This window comes from Sprattus sprattus, assembly GCF_963457725.1.
Source record: "Sprattus sprattus genome assembly, chromosome: 2".
Classification (NCBI taxonomy): Eukaryota; Metazoa; Chordata; class Actinopteri; order Clupeiformes; family Clupeidae; genus Sprattus; species Sprattus sprattus.
Window position 1 is genome coordinate 37,403,108 of NC_137921.1, and position 21,490 is coordinate 37,424,597.

Consider the following 21,490-nt stretch of genomic DNA (forward strand, 5'->3'; position numbering starts at 1 on the left):
CTGTCAGAGCATGAGTCTCCTATCCCCAGCCTGCTGGGCCTGTTTGGTGAGATGGCTCAGCAATGATGACTGGCTTTGATCATGTGACCTGTTGATTTATGATGAAGGGAGAGTAGCTATGGTGGAAGGATACGGTTAAGAGATTTATGTTCTCACACAGACTGTGGGCACTGTCTTATTCCAGGTATGCAGCATGGCCCAGATTTATTCATTTGCATACATCTTAGATATTGAAATATTGTGATGTATGCGTGTCATGCTGTGGTGTTGATGTTACAGTGGTTAACGTTGACGCCTTCAAAGCTGTTGACCTGGGCTCGATTCCTGACTGCTGCAGGGTGTCTTTGTAAGTCGCGGTAGACAAAAGCGTCTGCTAAATACCTGACCCATTACCCGACCTTCCCATATTTAGGTATTTACATATTCTGATGTCCTTTTTCAGAGTGCGTATAGTGAGGTACCAGTATGAATGCATATGTGACTTGATTTTTTTCCCCTTCTCTTCCGATTCATCCCAGTAGAGGTAGATCAGCTGTCACATCACATCATGTCTGTTCATGCCTCTGGGTTGTCAAGAACATGGGATCTTTGCATGGCACCCCCGGCAACAGCACTATTCAAATGCGCCCATCAATTCCTAGGTCGACTATCCACACACCCTTTCATCTGTACTCACTGTATTGTAATTTGCTGCATGACGCACCCACTTTCACACACACACCCACATTCTCTCACACGCGCACACACACACACACACAAAAACAAACTCTTCACACATAATTTACCCAACCCAGGCAGTTTCCTCAGCTTCATTTGATGCTGCTAAAAAGGCCTATCAGTAGATTTGCGAGTGTCATAACCTCCCAAGTCATCAATGAGGTGCAGTTGGCCACATAGGCCTGCCCATTGTGTGCCACACACTGCGTTCTTTGTCTGGAGTTTGCCTGTCTGGAGCACTCCAAGTGTGTTGGATCACATTATAACGTTATGCCTAAACAAACACTCCCATCACAATGACATTGCAATGAGGACTTGATTTGCCAGTGGCCCCTATACTACAAAGGCAGAGGAACTGGGATGGAACCAAAACCTTGCTTTTCTAGTTTCGCTTCAACTCCATGGCTGTTACAGAAAATGTCACACAACCAAAAACTAGATAATAGGGGGCATGTTTCTGCCAAATAACGTTATCCCAGAAAAAAAAAAACCTGCTCAAGGATAAACTTTGACTGCTCTACTCATCCGTCTGTGGTGGCAGGTGAATTATTGGTATCTGACGAGTTCAAGCTTTAGTATGTTGGTGACCTCAAAATGGATGAAACATGGTTTCACATATGTGTGATACTCCAAAAAACAATGGATGGTTTGGTAAACATCGGAAAACACCGGGCAGGACAGACAGCAGGAATGTTGTTCGCAGAATTTTTTGAGGGGGTTTTGGCTGCGGCGATCACCTTCTTGTCCTCTGCTCTGCCTGGAAGGAGAAACAGCTCAGATTGCTCTGATTGCTCAGCTCTGGAAGCAAAACAACACCAAGCAAGAGGGAGACTCCGATAATCACAGAAAAGCAGTCAGCGAGACAGAGGTCATAACCAACCGTGATTATAACTACTCACACAAACAATATCTGCAGCTGATAATTTTCCCGAGCCACAAACAGTAGGCCCGAGTCTGAATTAGAATGCTGGGCACAGATAAGGGCTCATTATGGAACCACAATATAGGGCATGGCCGCCCAACCACCTTTCTCTCTGTCTGCAGTCGGTCGCATTTAGACAGGAGTCGTGAATTCTGCCGTACAAGGAGATGGTGGTCAGTGCTTATTTTTTACCTCCACATGAGGAGGTGGGGGTGTAAATTGTAAGAGATTGGCTTTGACAACACATTCAGCAGGCAGCACATTCGCTCGTGATTTGGCACAGTCAGATGGACGCCTCGCTTTATTCATTTACTCAAACCAAATGTTTTCCTTCGACTTTTGGTTTTTATGTTTTTTGGGTGATTCAAAACATTTGTGTTCCGAGGTCACAAAGTCGTTCAAACTTGGATCTAAGAGCAGTGGTTTTGTAATCATGGTTTGCCCTTGGCTGAAAGGGAACCTAAAATATGACCACGAAGTCACCCCTCACCTGGAGGAAATAAATCATTTGAATTTTGAATGTCATCAGAGATAGTAATGACGTGTGCCAGTCCCTTTGTTTTACTTGTGTTTATCTTATTGCTTTCAGCTTGTTTACATTGGACTTGTCTGGTGGAAATGTTTCCAGTACTGTGTCATGTGTGTGAATGGCAGGCAGGTCTGTCAGTTAACGAATAAGGAAAAGGGAAGCTGTCAGGACCTGCTGTTATCAGTAGGTGTGACCATTGTATGACTCAAATTAGAGTCCCATTTTTGCCTGTGGTGACTTAAGATGAAACCATGATGTCATGGTTCGTTGTGTGTGTGTTTGGGTTGGGGTGGGGTGTTGGGTGTGGGGGGCCTGTATAAATATGTCAGCTGGGTGTGGCAGTGTGTGGGAAAAGAAACATGCTTCTCCAGCTCAACGTGTCATCCAGGAACCAGTGTGCTCTTTGGAACAATCCAGAATTGTCCGTTTCCTTTTCGTTCTAGGAAGGAACCTTTGTGATTCACCCCATCTCTCCTTGTGCGTCTCATTTGTTTGTAACAACATACCGGAGTTGTTGACTGAACACAAAGCAATTAAGCCATCTAAGACATTAGCAAGTGTCCTCTGGGTGCTGAAGGAGGCAGATTCATAATCTGCCACACAGGGTTGCTGGGATTATGGCCTGTGTGATTAAAATGGGATTGGAAGTCTGCTCCATGGGGCTTTACAGCCCCCTCTCCCCTTTTAAGGACAGTCTAAGTAGGGACGAACTGTATCCCAGCTCTTCCCAGAGTATTCCCAGATTATTCCCACAGAGCTTAACGCAGTTCAGGGAGATTTGAACGTTCTGCATACCCATACAGGAGCACTCTAATGCACACTGCTGGTTTCATCAACTCAATACTGATGACAAGACTGGAAAATGTATGTGTAAGAACTGTATTGGTCAGACTGTCACCCTTTTGAATAGTAACTCTCCATTGTGGCATGTCCTCAAGTGACCAAGGGTGGTTAACTGAGCCCTAGGCATCGTCTGAGTTTTATGTGATGGCACTAAGCCACTTTGCTCAGTGGACCATGTATAAACCAGAATACTTTACCCCTTTCTTGATCCTTAAATGACTTACCTTTTAATTACTTACTTTCCAGAAACATGTCCTCAGCTCGTATAGCAGCAGCTTTGTGGCACAAAAGCCCATCTAAAAATGCTAAACTGGTTTGTGCAACAGTATTTTGTACTGGCATTTGTTCTTTTGATATGTACAGTATGGATAACGATTTGCTCCTATGCACTGTACCTTAACAAAGACTCTTTTGCAAAACAATGGATGTTGATATTTCATCTAAAGCTAGAACATTAAAAAGCCTGTCCTCATATACAGGGATACAGTTGACCATCGATCTCCGCTGTTCATATGTCATTGACACAATTGCCGATGATAACCCTCAACAGAAAGGGCTTTATGGTTTCCACCCGAGTGCACCCTCAGCCCAGTCTCACAAAGGCTGCCCACGGATAGGCCTTTGTTGCCAGGGCTGACCTCAGTAACCCAGCACACTATGTTTGGATTCCTGAGGTCTGGCTAAGCCCTTTGCGCCACTGTTCTCTTGGGCCACGGCTAGCCGGTAGAGGGCTCTCTGTAGGAGAGGTCCAGGTGACTGGGGAGATCTAGTGTACGTCGTCCAGGGTGGTCCAGCTCCCTTTCTCATTATGATTTCCTGCACAAACAGAGGGAAACATTCTTCTTTTGTCTTGGTGATACTTTACTTACTAGTGTTCCTTCACCATCTTATGAAATTCAGTGAATGACTGTGACTGTTATTCTAAGTCAACCACTCCATTGTTCTAGCACTGCTTTGGCCATGTGTCTATGACTAAATTACCCTAGGGTATCAGGACTGCAAAACGGTGCATAGCAACTGAGCCTTTCCCCATTTCTCAGAGTAGCTGTTTAGCCACTGCCATCTAGTGGTGGGGAACGGTACTCAAAGCTGACTATTCAAAGCGCTAACCTTGGCTGAGTGCACCATGCTTCTCCCAAAGCGGTGGCCTCCTGTCATGTTTAATAAAGCTCCGATGAAGCCACTGAGGGGGTTGAATTGCACATTTGCCTCTGATTGTCGAGCGAGGAAAGAGTACAAGGTCTGTGCTGGTAAATACGGTCCCAGTGTGCAGGTTCAGACTCAGTCAATATGAATCCTCTGGGCTAAGCTGCTGGAAGCATTGGTTTCCTGTGGGTTAGCTGTAGTGTGTATATATAAACATTTTCACAAAATGCTGTGGCATTGTTTCTCTCCGTCCCAGGTTTTTTTTGTCGTGGATGCTGGATGCATGTTTTGTACAAAATATTTTGTCTGTCTGCCTGTCCACAGACTTAACGTGCATTTTAAGATATATTGTGTCAAGGCTGAAGTTTCCTTCATATAGTAGGCTATACCTTGTATGGGATGTCAGAGAAATGGTGGGTGTTGCTGAAAAGGATGCCTGAAAAATATGTCTGATATTAATTAAGTGGTAATCCATATCTTTAACCTGTATCCTTTTAGTTAAGATGCCAAATTAGGATGTAAAATACAACTTTTCTGAGAGACATAAAACTAAAAACTGAGAGTTGTGAAGGTGTGAAAATGGATTGTACAGCTACTCCAGTCAGTTGGGTACTTTCCATATCTAATGTTATGGAGGTCATGTCCCAGTAGCCCTTTCAGACATCGGACTGACCCCAATCTCATGATATGTCTGTAAACTGAAGCAGTCCAGGGACCGAGCATGCTGATTGTTGGTGGTGAAGAGATTTGTGGGGAATTTATTTGAAAGCAGTCTTCATCAAAATATACCAAAATATAATCTTGATCACCTGATTTCACTGACCCACTTTGAATTGCCTTGACCTATTTCTATTGTTTAACAACCCTATATTGAAATATGTCAGAAGAGAAGATTTCTGGAATTATGAAATTCTATCCAATGGTATGACATCTAAATAGCAATATCGCTATTATTTGGCGCTAAAAGTTTAAATGTTGATCAATTACCAACTGATAAGATCTAAAGAAAGCACATAAAGACATGTAAGGTCCAAAGGCCAAATCACTGCCCAAATGCTTCTTATGTATGTCGTATTAAGTTTCATTATCCCAACATGGCGTTGATTTAATCATTTAACATTTAAAAAATCCACAAAAATGCTTACAGTACGTGTGTGCGGGTCAGTGTGAAGTGCCCATGCTACTTTGAGCAGCCCAAATGTGGAAGGCAAAATCCAATTACAGCCAGCAAAGCTCCTCCGTGCTGTAGGCTGGAGCAGGACAGACAGAGGGAGGAAGAAGGAGGAGGATCCCTGTGCATCTGATGTCTGAGCATCAGTCAATGGATCTCTGAGGCAGGCAAACACAGGTCTGGTACACACAGCAGTTATATATCAGAACGACATCCCCATGAGAGTTACAGGATGGAATGCTCCATTGCCATAGCGAGGTTACTCCTGTTGTGGAGACTTCATTTTTGTAAGGAAAGCTGTTTTCCTGGTCACGGATAATTAAAACAAGGACGACTAGGTGGGATCTAATTTAGCCAATAGTGAGGGACATTTATTGTGTTTGCAGATAACATCCACAGCAGATCAGTGTTTGGTAATATTTCAATGCCTTTTCAACGTACTACTTTTTTTAACGATAAAAGTAGACATGAACTTTCATTTATGAAATTTGTACATGAATTGAACCGCGATGGTGAGGGCAGGGCTTTATTTAAAATAATGTGTCTCGTCTTTTATTTTATTTTAATTTTCTGCAGATAGTCTACTCAAGACTCTCCCCTCTTTTTCCTTAGTGGAAAACCAATAGGGTACACAGATAAAGTTCATGTGGACTAGGCCCGTACATTACATGTGGTATTCTGAATGTTCATGTCCTCTGGTCCTTTGTTCTGTATGTGATCTACTCCCTCTGCACCTCTGTTGCTCCTGGTTGTCATGGCATTGTCATGGTTGTCTATTGCATCATCTATCAGATAGGGCATCCATGAGGAAGGGGGAGCACAGGGATTTGTGCGATGCACCAGGTGGCTGGGATTGTCGTCTGCTTCCTGATAATAAGCAAGCAAAAAGCCATCAGTGAACAACTAGCAAGATTTATTTTTCCTTTTTTCTTTTGTGTGTTTCCTTTTGGACGCATTAAATCCCTTGCTTTTGTTAGAACGGTCTTGTGGCCTGTTATTTGTTTAAGGAGATGTGTTCAGTCAGTCAGTACTGGATTAGCCGAGATCGCAAACAGGGCCAAGTGATTGACCCGGAACATTTTGGACAATCGGCATTCAGCACAATCTACTTTCGCCAACAACCGTGTGAGAACACAACTGTTATATTCTTGGTCTGTAGGCCTATGCTGTTTGTCTTGCAGGATATTTTAAAGACATGCCTAGTGACTCCCTCATTCGTGAGCTAGTCAGGTTTAAGATGGAAAGTGTTCAAGTGAGATAGTTGTTAGGCTGTCGTTTTTGTCCGACAGTCCTATCTCCTTCCCTCACAGTTCGTCTCTGTGGTAATGACAAGTGGCCTCTGCCCCTGTGGTGCTGAAATTGACCATGAGGGAAGAGGGAACCTGTAGTGCCACCTGGTTAGATGGGCTGTGTTCACACTTTCTATTTGTGTTGCCAACTCCGTTCCTGGCAGAGTGCCTACAGGCACTCACTGCCCTTCCAGCCTGCCAGTTGCCTGGTGCACCAGTGGATCTTTCAACCAAGTCATTATTGGAACAGTAGCCGTGTCTGAAGCGGCTTGTAATTTTTATTAGCAGATTAAGATCTAGAGTTCAAGTGGTGCACCCAGTGTGCTGAGCTATTGGGGTTTAGAGATGAGAGACATTAGTTGATTGTGCTTTGGCAAAATTGGTGCACAGATTGGACGGATGGTTTTTGCTCTTGCGTCTTTAAACCTTGTAATGTAAATGAGAAGTGTGCGCGGTCTGTAGTTTTGTAGACATTGACATTATAATCCAAATGAATTGTGTGTCAGATTTAAGCCTTCAAATTGTCTAGCCCTAATAGACCGGCTAATTTAGCAGGATTAGGACTTTTTCCTCCTCCTTTTTGTACGTCCAAACGAAGTGGAAGTGGCATGGCGTGGATGGGACAAACCAAACAGTGGTAACAGATAGCATATGTGCGGCAGGACTTGCAGTGGATCTGTCTCACCGATGTTCTACAAGCCATCAGCCTTGAACAAAAGAGGCCCAGGTGTGAGATTAGGTTTATGGGGGGGGGGGGGGCGGGCAGATGAACCCAATGCAGCAGCCACGGTCAGTGAGTCTCTCCGGTCGGTATGTCACTTAGCCCTGGAATGCACCAGTCATTACGCTGGGCTCATGCTTCACCTCTCCTGCCCCCCTTCAATCTCCCCCCTCCACCCTGGCTCCCCCATCTCTCCCCCTTCCATGACTGGCCTGATTGTGAAGGCAGCTGAAGACGGGCCTTTGTGAGCCCCTCAGACAGCAGTCAAACCTCCACGTCTCCTGCAGGGCCGCAGGGGACTGCCACCGCACAGCTCCAGTCAGCAGTTTCCCCGGCTATGCATATAGTGTTACACATTTTCAGGCGCAAGAGCTAGTCCTAATGAGAACGTGAGGGCATTTGTTCTCATCTGTTGGTACGGTAATGGTAAAGTGTTTGGTCATTTTCTAACTGTAAAGAATAGAGGGAACTTAGTATTTTTTGTCATAATAATCAGCAATAATTTTTGTTTCAAAGCAGGCAATACTTGTTTTCCTCCAAGAAAATAAACTTGTATCTAATCCTTATGACTTGGACTACTGGTCACAGAGACAAACAAGAAAGAGTGAATGTATCTCTTGGTTTCCCATTTGTCTTTGAACAGAAAATGTAGACCATTGTTTATCTAAAGGTAAATGCCTCGACATGGCCCCATGTCTGGAATGCTCTGGCGAAGAGTGGCCTCACAATAGATCATTGTGAAAGATTGTTTTGCAAAACTAACCCATCTACCGTAGGTCTAAACAATTCAGTAATCTTCTTACCTGTCACCAGATGACTTGTTTGCGTGCCAAGGTTTTAATCAGACCTTTGGTTCAAGTCCTGATTTTAAAAATATCTTTTTTAGTAAGCATTACTATGAGTTTATTTGCTTAAAGAAGCAGTCCGGATCAATTGCTATTCGCTAACGATATGCTAGCGGGTAAAACTAACTAAATCTCTTTAAATGTGCTGACTTTGACATAATGACAAACTTACTTACTCAAGTTACTCAACAACTGTCTTAACACAGTCAAACATCAAACAAGTGCAACACAAGACAAAGCAAAACGGCAAATAAACTACTTACTAGTTCGGCAGACAGTAGAAAGCCGGGCCGCGTCAGGCAATCTTACATTTAGCAGTTATAAAGCCTATGGACCCTGGTATAGCAATGGCACGGAGGCGATTCTCCATATAAAAAGTCATTGTAGCACCCCAATTTTTTTCAAGCTGTTATTTTAAGGTGAAACGGCTTATCCTAACCCTAATCCTGAAGTATAATTGTTGCATACTGTTACTTTAAATGAGAGCTGGTAGTTGTTTATGTGCTGATATGAGCGGTTTTGCCAGTGTTGTGCTATTTGAGTCCAGGTGGCTCTTTTCAGATGCAGAAAGACCTAGTCTGTCACAGCATGTCACATGATCACTCCGGGGGCAGCCCAGGGTCAGGGTTCAGTTTTGGTGACTGGTTTCCCATACTGAGGTGCAAAAGTTCTGAGGAGAAGCTTTGGCGTCAATGAGTTTAGCAATGATTTTGAATATCTATCTATAAACGATGCCTTTGTCACTTTAATGACTCTTTTCTATCAGTACTTCTATAACCATTGTTATTGAAGTTGCATTTCTGTTTTATTTTATTTTAAGTTTGTTTCATGCTTTGCTTTGTTTTGTCTGGCTGTTGACAGGCTATATATCCGTTGACTAGTTTGTGTTTTGTCTGCCTTAGAGGTGAGAGCCCCTTACTGCTCACTCGGCTAACTACTTAGACCTCCGCAGAAATCAACCTGTTGCCATAGAAATGGAAGGAACACAGGTCTGCTGCACAACAGGAGATGGAGGAGGGTGGGGTAGGGGGGTAGTGAGAGAGCGAGAGTCCAGCATTTTCAATTGCTCATTAGCATAGAGGGCCCAAGCCAATGAGAGGAAAGAAGCTGCCAGATTACTTAAAGGGGACTGGCTACAACCTGACCCCCCTTGCTCCTCTCCCCTCCGCACCACCCGCCTCCTTTCAGGGGCTAAAACCACCATAATCCTTTGGGAGGTCTGCCCCAACTGAAACACGCAGACCACAAGTTAAAGTTTCCCTGTGTCTTTATGCATGCAGTTTGACTTGACTCAGAGGTCCCTGTGTTGAATGTCTTAAACTCACTCTCCTGGTCTGTCTTCAATGCGGGCGATGGAAGAGATGGCCCCTCCGCCGGCTACAGCCAACCGTACGTAGCACTTCTTTGTCTTGGCCCGTCTTTTGAAGTGCTTGTGGAATGCACGGGCCGAGGAGAGCACTGGGGCAGAGCCGGGAGCTGTCTGTCTGCAGTCTCTCCTCTCGCTGAGGGTCTCAGGTCTGCAACGACCACGTTTACACACCCTCCGGCACCTGTTGAAGGAGGGTTTTGGCCTCAGGGTTTTGACCCCCCCACCCCCCTTCCCCCCTCCACTTTGGAGTCTGGTGAGTTTGGCAAGTTTTATTGTTATTATTATGTCGTCTGTGTTGTGTTTTTATGTTAGCACCCTTTGTTTCTCACCACTTTGTTGTGTCTTTGATGAGTTTAGACTTCTGTGTGTCTCAGCCATGTCTGATTGTTTCGGATTTTATGGTTCTGAACAAGGTGTGTGGTTTTTACTTCTGGTGATTTGGGGTCCTTGGAAATTGGGGTTGTTTTGAGGGACTGTGCAGAACCTGTGGTATGCATCTTGACCCAAATCATGGTTGACTACTCCTCTCCGACTGTAGCTCAGCCATCACAAACAATGTAGTCCTAGTGTTAAGGGTACCTATTATAACTGTTAAAGCTATAGTGTGCGAACTTACGAGGCATCTTGTTTAATCAGTTTAGCTCGATCTGTTTTCCTTTTTTTCCCCTCTCCCAAAAAGAAATGTGTTTTTTAAATATTTTATTCCTACTTGGTGCTCTGAATGGTTTGTGCGAGGGGAGTCAGTTTGGCTCTGGTCTTTTCAGTAGTGATTTGTTTGTTTTTGAACGTACCTCCCTTTAGAAACAATGAAGGGGGACTTTCCCCACAATTCCCTCATCTCCCCCCACCTCTCTGTGTCCTCCTTAGCTCCTCTGATTCACTGCGCTGGCATATCTTTGCTGGACCAGCTGTAGCCCTGACAATACGTCTAATAAAAACAAGCCCATTTGCATCTCAATGGAAAGGCACCATGTGTGGCTTGCACACAGATCTCTTGGAAGATATTTTATGCAGCAAAAGGAGGCTTAGTTTCACCAAAGCGGAGAAAGTGGTGTCCTGTCGCGTTCACATTATCACTTGAATTCATTGACCTGATGTTGTATGTTTTTTGGGAGAAATGTCCAGTACAAAGTCAGACTAAACGTCTGTGGATTAGCGTGGTTAAGGGTTACATTTGATTTCAGCTAACTTCTTAAATTACGAATTATTGAGAAATGGACTTGGGTGTTGTCCCGCTAGCTTAGCCAGCTTTGGAAATCCCGCTTAAATGTAGGGCAGGTTGTCTAAAGGGGTAAGACCCCTTGACCTCTTGGTCGAAAGGGGCATTATTAGGCCTCCTCAGCTCAATGAGAGAGAGCAGGGTGAGACGGACCCAGGGGATAAAACCCTCGCAGCCCCCATAATGACCTCACCAGTCAAGGGGGCAAAAGAACACCCCTCTGCCCAGAGGGGGTTGATTTATGCCCACGTCTAATGGAGTTTGACTTTAAATTATTTTGGGTGTGTTGGATATATAGTGTTTTTGCAGTTGTGTTGTCAAATCATTCTGGCTTGTTTTTAGAACGGCAGTGCTGTTGTGAAAGATGAGACCGCTGAGGGCATGGGTCAAGTGGAGGGGTGTGTGTTTTCTTGGAGCTGAGGGAGGTAGCGTACATGGAAAGGAATGCCTTGAGCCACAGCTTAGAACCCCATAAAAGCCAAATTGCTGGTATGCAGCATCTTGAACTTCACAGTCTATAGGACCTGCGGAGGATGGAGGAGGACATTTGGCTTGTCAGTCAAAATTATATATATATTTATTGTGATTTTTAGTTGTTGTACTTGGACCTAAATACTAGGCTATGTCTTCACATAACCGTTTGATGAAAGTGTACAGTTCCTGCTTTGATACAAATTATATCTTATGCATTATTCTTGATCCCCATGTTCTGCTTGTTAGAAGTGTCATTAAGGCAAGGCTAGTCTCCGAGGCAGACAACAGATTGCCCGGGGCAGGGAGGCAGCTGATCTGGTTTTTGTGAGACATTCCAAGGCCCCTAAGCCCCCACTAGCCCCATGCTGGGGCTCTGTAGCCCATAAGGACCATATGGCTGAGTCTGAGCGCACCAGTGCACCTCTGCCCTCTTATCGGCCATGTTTGGGCTGGGCGTGCAGTGACGTGGATGAACTGTGGCAGGTCTGTCCTGATCTTCCTGGCATATTGGTGTGATGGAGCTGATTGAACGGACCACTGAGATAATTGTTTAGGTTTAAGTGACTTCATCGCTCTGCTAATCCCGGGGGTTCTCTACGTTGCAGAGTTGTGGGGCAAAGTTGGTATTCTTTTAATAAGCTCCTCTGACTTCATTGCAAGAGGTGACTTTGTTGCACTCAATGGCCAGGAGAGGGGGTCAGTATCCTATGGCATCACTGTAGCTTGTTGGGAGCTGCAGGGTAGTAGTTTTACATTATGTAGATATTATCTTCCTACAAGAGCAAAGACCTTTGTGCTGGACATAGAATATGCGCTATTGTGTGCAATATGCTTACAGTGTTTCTGGTTTGCCTTATTTCTGTAGGCTTGTGTGTCGACTCTTTGTTTGTCTGTCCGTCCACTGTAGTTGTGTCTCTTTGTCTTGTTTAATGTAGTATTTTGTATCTACAGTATATTGTTGGCTAGCCATCCACCTTCTTTGAACACACACACACACACACAATACAGTACATATGTAGGTTTCATGTGTCTTGTCTCTTTGTAGTAGTGGCAGTCTCCCTTTTACCCAGCTATCACTGAATGCAGAACTTCAGGCTTTGTGTTCCTCCCCTCCTCTAACCCAGGAAAATGAAACTGGTGGATATTGTAGCACAGAAAATGCCATCAGAGAGTGACGTGCATGTGGCCAGGAGCTTTCTCACGAAGATTTTGCGAAGTTCCATGAGGTAATGGCACCATATAAACCAACACCAACCCCATACCTTCCCATCTTTGCCATCATCCAATCAGATCTGCTCGTCCATCATCCCATCTGTACCATCGTCTTGTGATGTCATTCCCCTTGGTCCAGTCGCCAGTTCTGTGCCCCAGTTATTCTCTCTCCAGTTCCATCTTCTACCTGCCAACTTTCCATTTTAGTATCCTATAATAAATGGTTGTAACGTCTGGTTTTTATCTTTTCTGTATTTTGACAAACAGTTTCAGCTGTTCCCTGTTGGTTTCTACAAAAAAAGTAGTATTCATAGCTCTAAGGACAAAATGTGTACTCATTAGTGCCCAGCTTAGAGGTTAAAAGTCCGGAGCAACATGTCTTGTGCTAGTTCTTTTGAGAACACTTTAAGTTACAGTGTTGTTTCTGTTGTTTCTCCCAACATGCATTGCAGAAAGAATCGCTTCAAAGGGTATGTTTTTAAGTGCAAGACTGTGAGTGATTGCAATGTGATGAAACCTCTTGTGTGACCTTTTTGTTTTGGACTGTGTATGAAAGAATTGCTCTCTGTGGCTTGTGGGTAATATGTGCTCGATTTGGCAGCTCCTTAAGCAAGCAAGCATGTCAGGTCCCCGTCTTTAGCCTTTATTATCCTCTGATCACTGTGGCATGTGGCATTTGCTGTGTTTGATTTGGCGTGATGTCCCTGTGTACCTTCTCAAGTGGACTGTCACAAACAGTCGTGTAGAGATGCACTTCTAACAAGGAGACATTCCCTGAATCTAATACTGTTTTGTCTCCCCTTTTTTCCCTCTTTCTTTCCCTTTCATTCTTGTTCTTGTTCTTTTTCCCCCCTTTCTTTTCTTTTCTCCCAATCCTGCAGGAGGAATGAACCTGTAAGCAGGCCTCACTCCTGGCACTCAACCAAGTTCATCGAGGGCCAATCAGAACCGTCCAAGGCACAGCCTACACCCTCGCCAGTCTGGCAAACAAGATATGATGCAAGGTGACTCAAGGAGTATTCTTTAGTTTTACTTTTAAGCTTCAGATTGGTCAATTTTGAGGACAGAAAGGTCAGGTATCATCTGTTTAAATGATATTTTCACATAAGACAATACTTATTATGATAAAATAACTATGATAAAAGGTGTATTTTAAATAACACTGCAACAGCCAAGCAAGTCACATTGTCTAGAACAGCCAGGCATGAGTGCTGCTGCGTGGCATTTATCGCTCAAGGACCCCTGAGAAACACAAAACACAATGAAAGAGCATCACCAAGTTTTTGTGAATCTGTTTTTGTTTCTGTGTGGAGATATTTACCTATAAGAACCACGTGTTTAGAGGCAAACTAGAACTAAAGAAGCAGACCAAATGCATACATACGTACATACATACATACATACATACATACACATACGTGTTATTTGGAGTGCTATGTAATTAAATGTAAACAAGTTTTTTTATTTACACATTAATTCAGTTTCAAACAGTTTCAGTTTCATTCAGTTTCAAACAGGTAGCACTTGTTTTAAGTTATAAGTTAAACATAAGTATTATGTTTAAAAGCTTACAGGGAAAAACAACACAGTGGTTAGGACACCTTAGGACAACATCATGTGACTCCTGAATGCTTTACCATTTAAGTAGTCTTCCATTCAATCTTGACCATTTTCAAAGCAGAAATAACTTATCTCAAGGCAATTTTGAATTTCATTTAGATTTTTTTATGTATTGAAAGACTTTTTTAGCAAAGATATTCTGTATTAATTTTCTTCTGAGGTCTGCCGTTCTTCCATGTCCTTTCCCTCTGACATCTAAAAGTCTGAGGTTGACACTCCCAAAAATAGCCTTTTTCTGTCTTCTCTCTAGTTCGTCCTCAACCGACCTCTCAACTGGCTGGGATCAGACAAACTTGCGTCGAGTGTCTGACCAGTTCAGCTCTCTGGGCAGCATGGACAGCTTAGAGCACGCCTCCCACCCTTACCCACCCGGGCGTCTGTCTCCAGGCAAGTCCAACAACAACAGTGTGGAGCACATTGGAGGTGGCAAGCGTGATTCAGCCTATAGCTCTTTTTCCACTAGCTCCGGCACCCCAGATTATACCCTGTCTAACAGTAACACAGCCTCCACTGAAAACATGCTTTACAAGGTGAGTCAGTGGGACCCAAGCAATAGGCACAGCAATGGAAGACACAGTCTTGGTGAGGGAGGGCGACAGGACGAGCGTCCAGGGTACCTGCAGTTGCCTTCAGGAACCGGAGGCGTTGAGGCTCCCAGGACGGAGGAGCAGCCAGGCTCTCGGCACTCAAGCTCGAGTAGAACCAACTCTGGACCCGTATGGCATGTGCCAGACAAGAGGAAGCCGCCTGCCCCCTCCCCTCCACCACCACCACCCCCAACCCGCAGCGACAGCTTCGCTGTGACCAAGGTCCATGAGAAGGGGCTGGTGATCACCTACTCAGAGGGTCCAGGTGCCCATGCCCAGTTGAAATCTCAGGGCAAAGGTTTGGACTATCAAGGTAGCGAGAGGGGTCAAGAGGGTCGGCGTAGTTATAATCCAAGTAAAAATGACGTTGTCAGTCCTTACATTTCAGGAGAGGGCTATAGCCAGCCCCAGTTGAACCCCAACAAGACATACTCTTTCTCAAGCACTGATGTGCGAGTTGGTCTCCCACCTCCCCACGCGCCCTACCATCAACGACAGTACAGTGATGAGAGCACTTTCCACGCCCAGGCTAAGGCCATAACAGCACCCAGATCTCAGAACATCAGTGGGTACTACAGCAGCATGCAAGAGCTGCCCACCAACAACCACTCTCAGTTCTACAACCAGAACCAGGGAAAGACACCAAGCACTTCTTTATCCACAAATGCCATAGATCAGAACGCTGACAATGGAGGAGGCCACAGCCGGTATTACTGCGTCACTTCAAGAAAGCCCCTGCAGTCAGTGTCCCAGGCCTCCATAGCAAACGTGGAGGACTGGAAAGCCTTTTCTAGTCAAGAGATGCCACAAGGCGGAGGGGAGAGGAATTCCGTTAGTGCTCAAGGGGTTAGTAAAACCAAGTATCCTCAACCTCCGGTACTTCAGTACAACCTTAACAATAGAGACGGTAATGGACAGTCCAAGCAAGGGGATAACCAGTACTCCTCCATCAACCCTTCCAGTGCACTTGAAGTATCAAAAGTAACGCTAAGTGTTGAACAGAGGCCAAGTCAGAGAAGGAGCAGTGGACCCATCACAGAGCCGCACTACATGAGCTATCCCCCTAGTAAGCAAAGTGAACAAAGGAGGGTTTCTGGCCCTCTGCAACCAAAGGAACCATCCCAGGAACCTTGGCAGCCCCAGGGGCAGAGTAAGATATGCCCACAGAAAACACCCATGCTGCACTCTCTCTCCAAAGAAAACCCTGAGCAGGATGATGGCCTTGGAGCAGCTGGCGACGGAGCTGATGGAGCAAAAGAAGCTATGGAGATCGTCAATGGCAAGCAAGTGCGACGCGCTGATCGATTCGCCACCACACTGCGCAACGAGATCCAGATGAAGAGAGCCCAACTGCAGAAGAGCAGGAGCGCTGCCACCCTGAGCTCCACTGAGGAGGCGGAGGAGACGCCGGACAACTTCCCCACTTCAGCTGATGGGTCCTTCACAAGCTCTTACAAGGACCATCTGAAAGAGGCCCAGGCCCGTGTCCTAAAGGCCACCTCTTTCAGGAGGAGAGACTTGGAACCTGTCTTGCTTGAGCATCCTGAGACCCAGCTGCCAGGTCCCCCCACCACAACAGCTGTTACTCGTAAAGAGGGGGTCCCCCTTCCCAGTGTCTCTGAGGTCCCACAGACTAAACCTGTGTCCGCTGGCGGCCAGGTATCTCGCATCGGGGGGCGGAAGCGCATTCCTGCAGAAAAGAAGGTGCGGTCATTCTCCGAGCCAGACAAGATCAACGAGGTCGGAGTCGATGAAGACCCCTGCCCCCCAGACAGTGCTGCTTCTTTAGTGGACCGGCGCAAGTTCTTCGAAGCCACAGGAAAGCCAGCCTTTCCCAAACCACTTCCCAAGCAGCCACAGCAACATGCTTCTGATGACCGCAGGGTGACCAGGCCTGGTGGAATGCCACAGCCTGGGCAGACTGACGATGCCACCGAGAGAAAGAGTTCTGGAACTCCTCTAGAGTGCATTTCTATGGAGGGCCAGGATGGCCTTAGTTCAGCCCAGGGACTGGAGAACCAGAGGCTGGGCACCTTTGCAGAATATGAGGCCACATGGAACATCCAGCGAAAACCCCCAGAGGCAAAGCCGTCGGGAAGGTATCATTCTGCCGACAACATCTTGGACCCAGCTGTGGAGGAGAGAAGTAAACCACCCTGTGTTCATGAGAGGTCCAGGTCCTCCCCCTCTGCTGACTTCTATGGACAGGTAAGATAGTATTTTTGTTTATCATGGACTAACTTAACTTGAAACCCTACTGTTTGCCTATGTGTGATAATAATTTTGAATTTAGCTTTGGTGTTTGGTGGGTATTTACACTGCTCTTCTGAGACACTGTCCCCTCGAGCTGAATGAGTAGCCATACCTTGTTTAGACAGGTCCAACACAGTGAGTAATGGGAGAATAGAAGAAGAAGCAAAGTCAAACATTAATCCAGGTCTGCCTATAAAGACACACCCGCAGACATAGTGAAGCATGCAGCAGGAACACTCTGCTGACAGCAGCACTGAAATCTCTGGGGTGAATAGCAGCAGTGTTGTTTATGTCTCCGGTGCTCGATTCTTGAAAAGTTGTTCTGAAGGACTCCATGTGTGCTATCCATCTTCACAGAACATCCCAGTGCGAGGACGGAAATCTGCGGAGTACATACAGCCAGAGAGCGAGCTAACAGAGCTTCCGAGATCTTGCCTGAGGTGAGGAAAATTTCTTTCCACCTGTTACTTGAACCTTGCTTTAGTGTATTGCCTATTGTTGCGCATACATTTCCACAGAGTGTATCAGATGTATGGCTGTATTGGGCAAATGTATTTTTCCCTTTTTGTAGACAAATAATGAACTAGAGTCAGTGTCTACTCAAAAAGTTTCTTCTTTTTACTTGGAATTATGAACCTTTGGCTTTGTTTGTTTAACAACAACAATAATGATAATAATAGTAGGAAGCCCGCTTTTAGATCCTTGTTGTAGCATCTGTTTGGGTAAGAATGAGATTATCCTGGGGAAAGTAAAACCTAAACAGCTAGCGTCCACAGCTCCCATTATGAGCCTTTGGTCTGAGAGGGAGGAATCCACCCCTGTGGGGGCGCCTTACATACCCCAGGTCATAGAGAAACAGACCGCTCTTTATGACCTGGCCAGGGAGGCCATTGGCACGGCCGCGGCACAGCTGTGACAACACAGTCGTCCCCACACTGACCGGGCTTTGTGCAGAGATGGGTGGCTCTGAAGTGTGGGCTGGAGCGTGACACAAGAGGAAGTGTCTAATCAGCTCGCCCAGAATACCGAAAGAGACCTCAGCACAGAGGGTTTACACCAGGATATGGTGTAAATGGTTTTCTCCAGATTTAAGACAATGTGTGTCCATTCCATACTCATTTTAAAGCAAAATCCACCACATAAACAAAGGTTTTAGCCTATGTTGTAGAAGGCCTTCCTACTTAATTTCTAGTTAGAACTGCCAGAATGATCTTGTATCAAAGGAAGTCCAGACTTGTTTTATTACATCCCGAGAAAGGCCTTTTTGTTTGCCCCTCTGGCATCTTGAAAAAAAGCGGCCCGCAGCAAGTCTGCAATATGGCCCCTACTGAACATGTGCCCATCACACAAAAGAGCCATTTGATGCCAGCGTATGGTGACCTAAATGCTTAATTCAATGAGAGTATCCACAAGAACAGGGCCCTTTGAATATGACAGCCATGCCTTTTCCTGGGAGCACTAGAAAACCGCCTTTGTGCTGCAGCCCAGTGGTTGAATAATACATAAGGATGATACCAAGCAGCTGGACTCCAATCCCAGCTTGATGCCATCCGTCTAGAGCCCCGGTAATTATGCAGCAACAGGAGCACACCCTCACCTCACCTCACCCTTAGCAGCACTGTATGTGCGTATTAGTGTCTCTGCTGCTCTAGTCTTAGCTCTGTAGTCTCCAGTGATGGAGATGGGTGTCTGCTACTTAGGTTAGGTTCAGGCTCTGGGCTCTGTAAAGCGCCTTGAGACAATTGTATTGTTATGGCGCTATATAAATAAAATTGAATTGAATTATACATTACTACATTGATGGCCCCTAAGGTACACCATTTGTTTTACTTAGAGAATTTAAGAGGCCTGATATTGACTGAATTACACATTAGCACACTGAGAAATGCATTTCCGTGAGTCTTTGGATAGGTCATTTAATTCAACACTTCAGAAGAAACCTTTTTCCTACAGTTGATTGCAGTGACTATTGTAGGTGTGAACAGGTTTGTCACTGTATATTCTCTGGGTGGAGGCGTTATGGTGGTCATGTGCAGCTGTTTGCTGACCTGTCATGTGATCGGCAGGAACCAACGAGTGTAATCCCTCAGCAAACAAATGACATCATGTTGCTTGGGATACACAATAGTGACCTAATTTAGGTCCTGTTATTCAATGTCTTATCACTGCCCACTAACCTTTCACCTAATAACCTGAGGGTCACAATAAGAGCTGGCCCTGGAACGAGAATGGCGCATAATAATCACTGCGTCTGTCCAGCCACAACTTTAATTTCCCATATTTATTAGAAAAACTTGAGTGTAATTTCATCTTTTCAGTGATTCAAGGGATCCCTTGACTGGTAAAACAAAGATGTAAACACGTGAACCTTTTTATTATATTTTATTTGGAAAACCAGTTTTGATACAAGCACATATGCTAAACTGACAGTAAACTTGTAAACCTCTTTTTACCTGTAAAAAGCTGAGCCTTTTATGTGTTTAAAGTGAAGCCAGTGTTGAAAGCCTCTCAGGTATTCTCAAAGTTTGTCCCTTTTTTTCTCCAAGGCCCTCTGTTTATGCTTCCATCCTGTGACTGCAAGGGATGGTTCACTTTAATAGGCATGTTGCGTGCAAATCCCTGCATCCATCATTTTAAGCTTGTAAATTGCACCCTATCAAGCGATCAAGTCCTGACTACTGCCTGTGTTAAAGATGTTCCAAAGTGCCTCTTTACCACTGAAATTACCCTTGCTTGCACATCCCTTCCCACCCTGTCTTGCTGTTGTCGCCACTGTAGGTCGCCCAAAAGGCATCAAGTGAAAATAAAGTGCGCTTGGTGTAGCGACTTCGATTTACCTAGTTATTGCAAACTGTGTAGCGACTTCGATTGACCTAGTTATTGCAAACTGTCGAGTACAGCGAGCCTCAACCAGTTTTTCCCGTATCTTTTCAGGAAAGGTATCCTGTGTGTAAACACCCCTGTTGGAGTGAAACCCATGTCAAGGTGTAGAGTATCAAGTCTGAAGTAGCCCTATTGACCAAGTGGGTATCCTGTAGGACTTGCTCATTTGCATCACAAAGGCAGTGTATGGTATAGTCAGGCCAGAGAGCGTCAGGTGAGCTGGCTGCGGCCCCACCCAGGTGGGTCACAGTTATCTGCGAAAACAGGTCCAGGCAGCAGCTGTCAGTTTCACTCTCAACATCCAGGAGAGGACAGGCTTCTCCGTTTTACATTGGCACACTATGAGACTACCAGGACATAATATTGGCCATCGGTGAGTTCAGATATTAAACCACAAGAACTTTGATAAGCTGTCAGTGGTTGACTTGTGGGAATTCCCCTCCAGGGATCCAGATCCCTAAGATTCCTCTTGTGCTTTGGTTGTTATTACTTAGAGAGACATTATTTAACATTATGCTCTCACTATCAGGGCAATTAAGGATGATTGCTAACTTTTAGCATAATTGTTTACCTTTTAAGTGCCTGGGCTTAGATCTGAATGATAGACTCCACCATGAGGTTGATTATGTCTCTGAATCCACTGTAATTAGGTCTACCCCTGTGTAATAAATCAGCTGGAGATGACAGAATTAGGAGGCGATGAGTGAATGCACAATGAAACCGTCGTCTTGTGTCAGTCAGCTGTCAACAGGTTGGGAATTCTCCGATCCTCCAAGCATTCTTTTTTTTTGTGTTTGTCACAGTTTCATATTTCTGCACCCTTTTTGTGTAACTGTAAGCACACAGTGGTATGAGTGTTAATAGACTAGTATTTGGCATTGGGTGCTTTGCCTATGATCACACCTATGCTATCTGCAACTGACATGTGGTCTTTCATGGGCATACTCTGCCTGCCCCCCTTAGCTGAACTTTATTTCCGGAGATGTAACATGTAATGTTTCTTTACAACTGCAGCATGACCTTTGCATTCATCAGTGTCTTATTGTGTCTCACGCCTCCTTTGAATTTTTATCTACTTTTTATCTACTTTATTGTTTGGACTTCCTGTCTCTTGTTAGAGAGGGCCCAGCAATATAGACCATGTTTCTCTCTCCAACTAAGTAACTCTTACCAAACAGATAAAATGAACAATCCAGACAGTACAATTTAATAACCTATGCTTTGGGATTCCAGAGTTAAATAAAAGAACAAATGACTGATTTAAAGGGCAGAATTCTAAGAGACTAGACTTGGATCCCAGTAGTATTGAACCAGAGCTCATCACATTGAAAGTATTTCCATATCAATAAACAGGGCCGTTGACAGACCTTGGCCCGATGTGCTTGCATTTGAAAGCTTTATAGACAGAACCTCAGATCTCGGGAGAGCAGAGAACCTCAAAGGATACAGCTTATTCATAAATCAGCTCTTTTATCAGTTACTTCAGCTGAAAAGAAATTAGTTGCAACAAAAGATTGATAGTCAGCCGAGGGGGAATTTTTCTTTTTATAAGTCGCAACAATTCTATTATCCATCCAACTGGCCTAGTACTTAACCTTTTATGGTGCCTATTTGGATGACGCATGCTAACACACATAGGAGCTGGCAAAGGTCTTTTAAATGACCAGAAGTATGTGGGTTAGGGTTATTG

The 21,490-nt window shown here is 44.9% G+C and overlaps 1 protein-coding gene across 1 annotated transcript in view; it reads left to right on the forward strand.

Annotated features, from left to right (window-relative positions):
- shroom2a (shroom family member 2a) overlaps positions 1 to 21,490 on the forward strand; it is a 40,035-nt gene that overhangs the window by 10,984 nt on the left and 7,561 nt on the right. Inside the window, exons 3-7 of the mRNA XM_080832135.1 lie at positions 12,370 to 12,471; positions 12,910 to 12,927; positions 13,339 to 13,461; positions 14,328 to 16,872; positions 17,275 to 17,357. Coding sequence (XP_080688261.1) covers positions 12,370 to 12,471; positions 12,910 to 12,927; positions 13,339 to 13,461; positions 14,328 to 16,872; positions 17,275 to 17,357 — 2,871 coding nt within the window. The remainder of the gene's footprint in view (positions 1 to 12,369; positions 12,472 to 12,909; positions 12,928 to 13,338; positions 13,462 to 14,327; positions 16,873 to 17,274; positions 17,358 to 21,490) is intronic.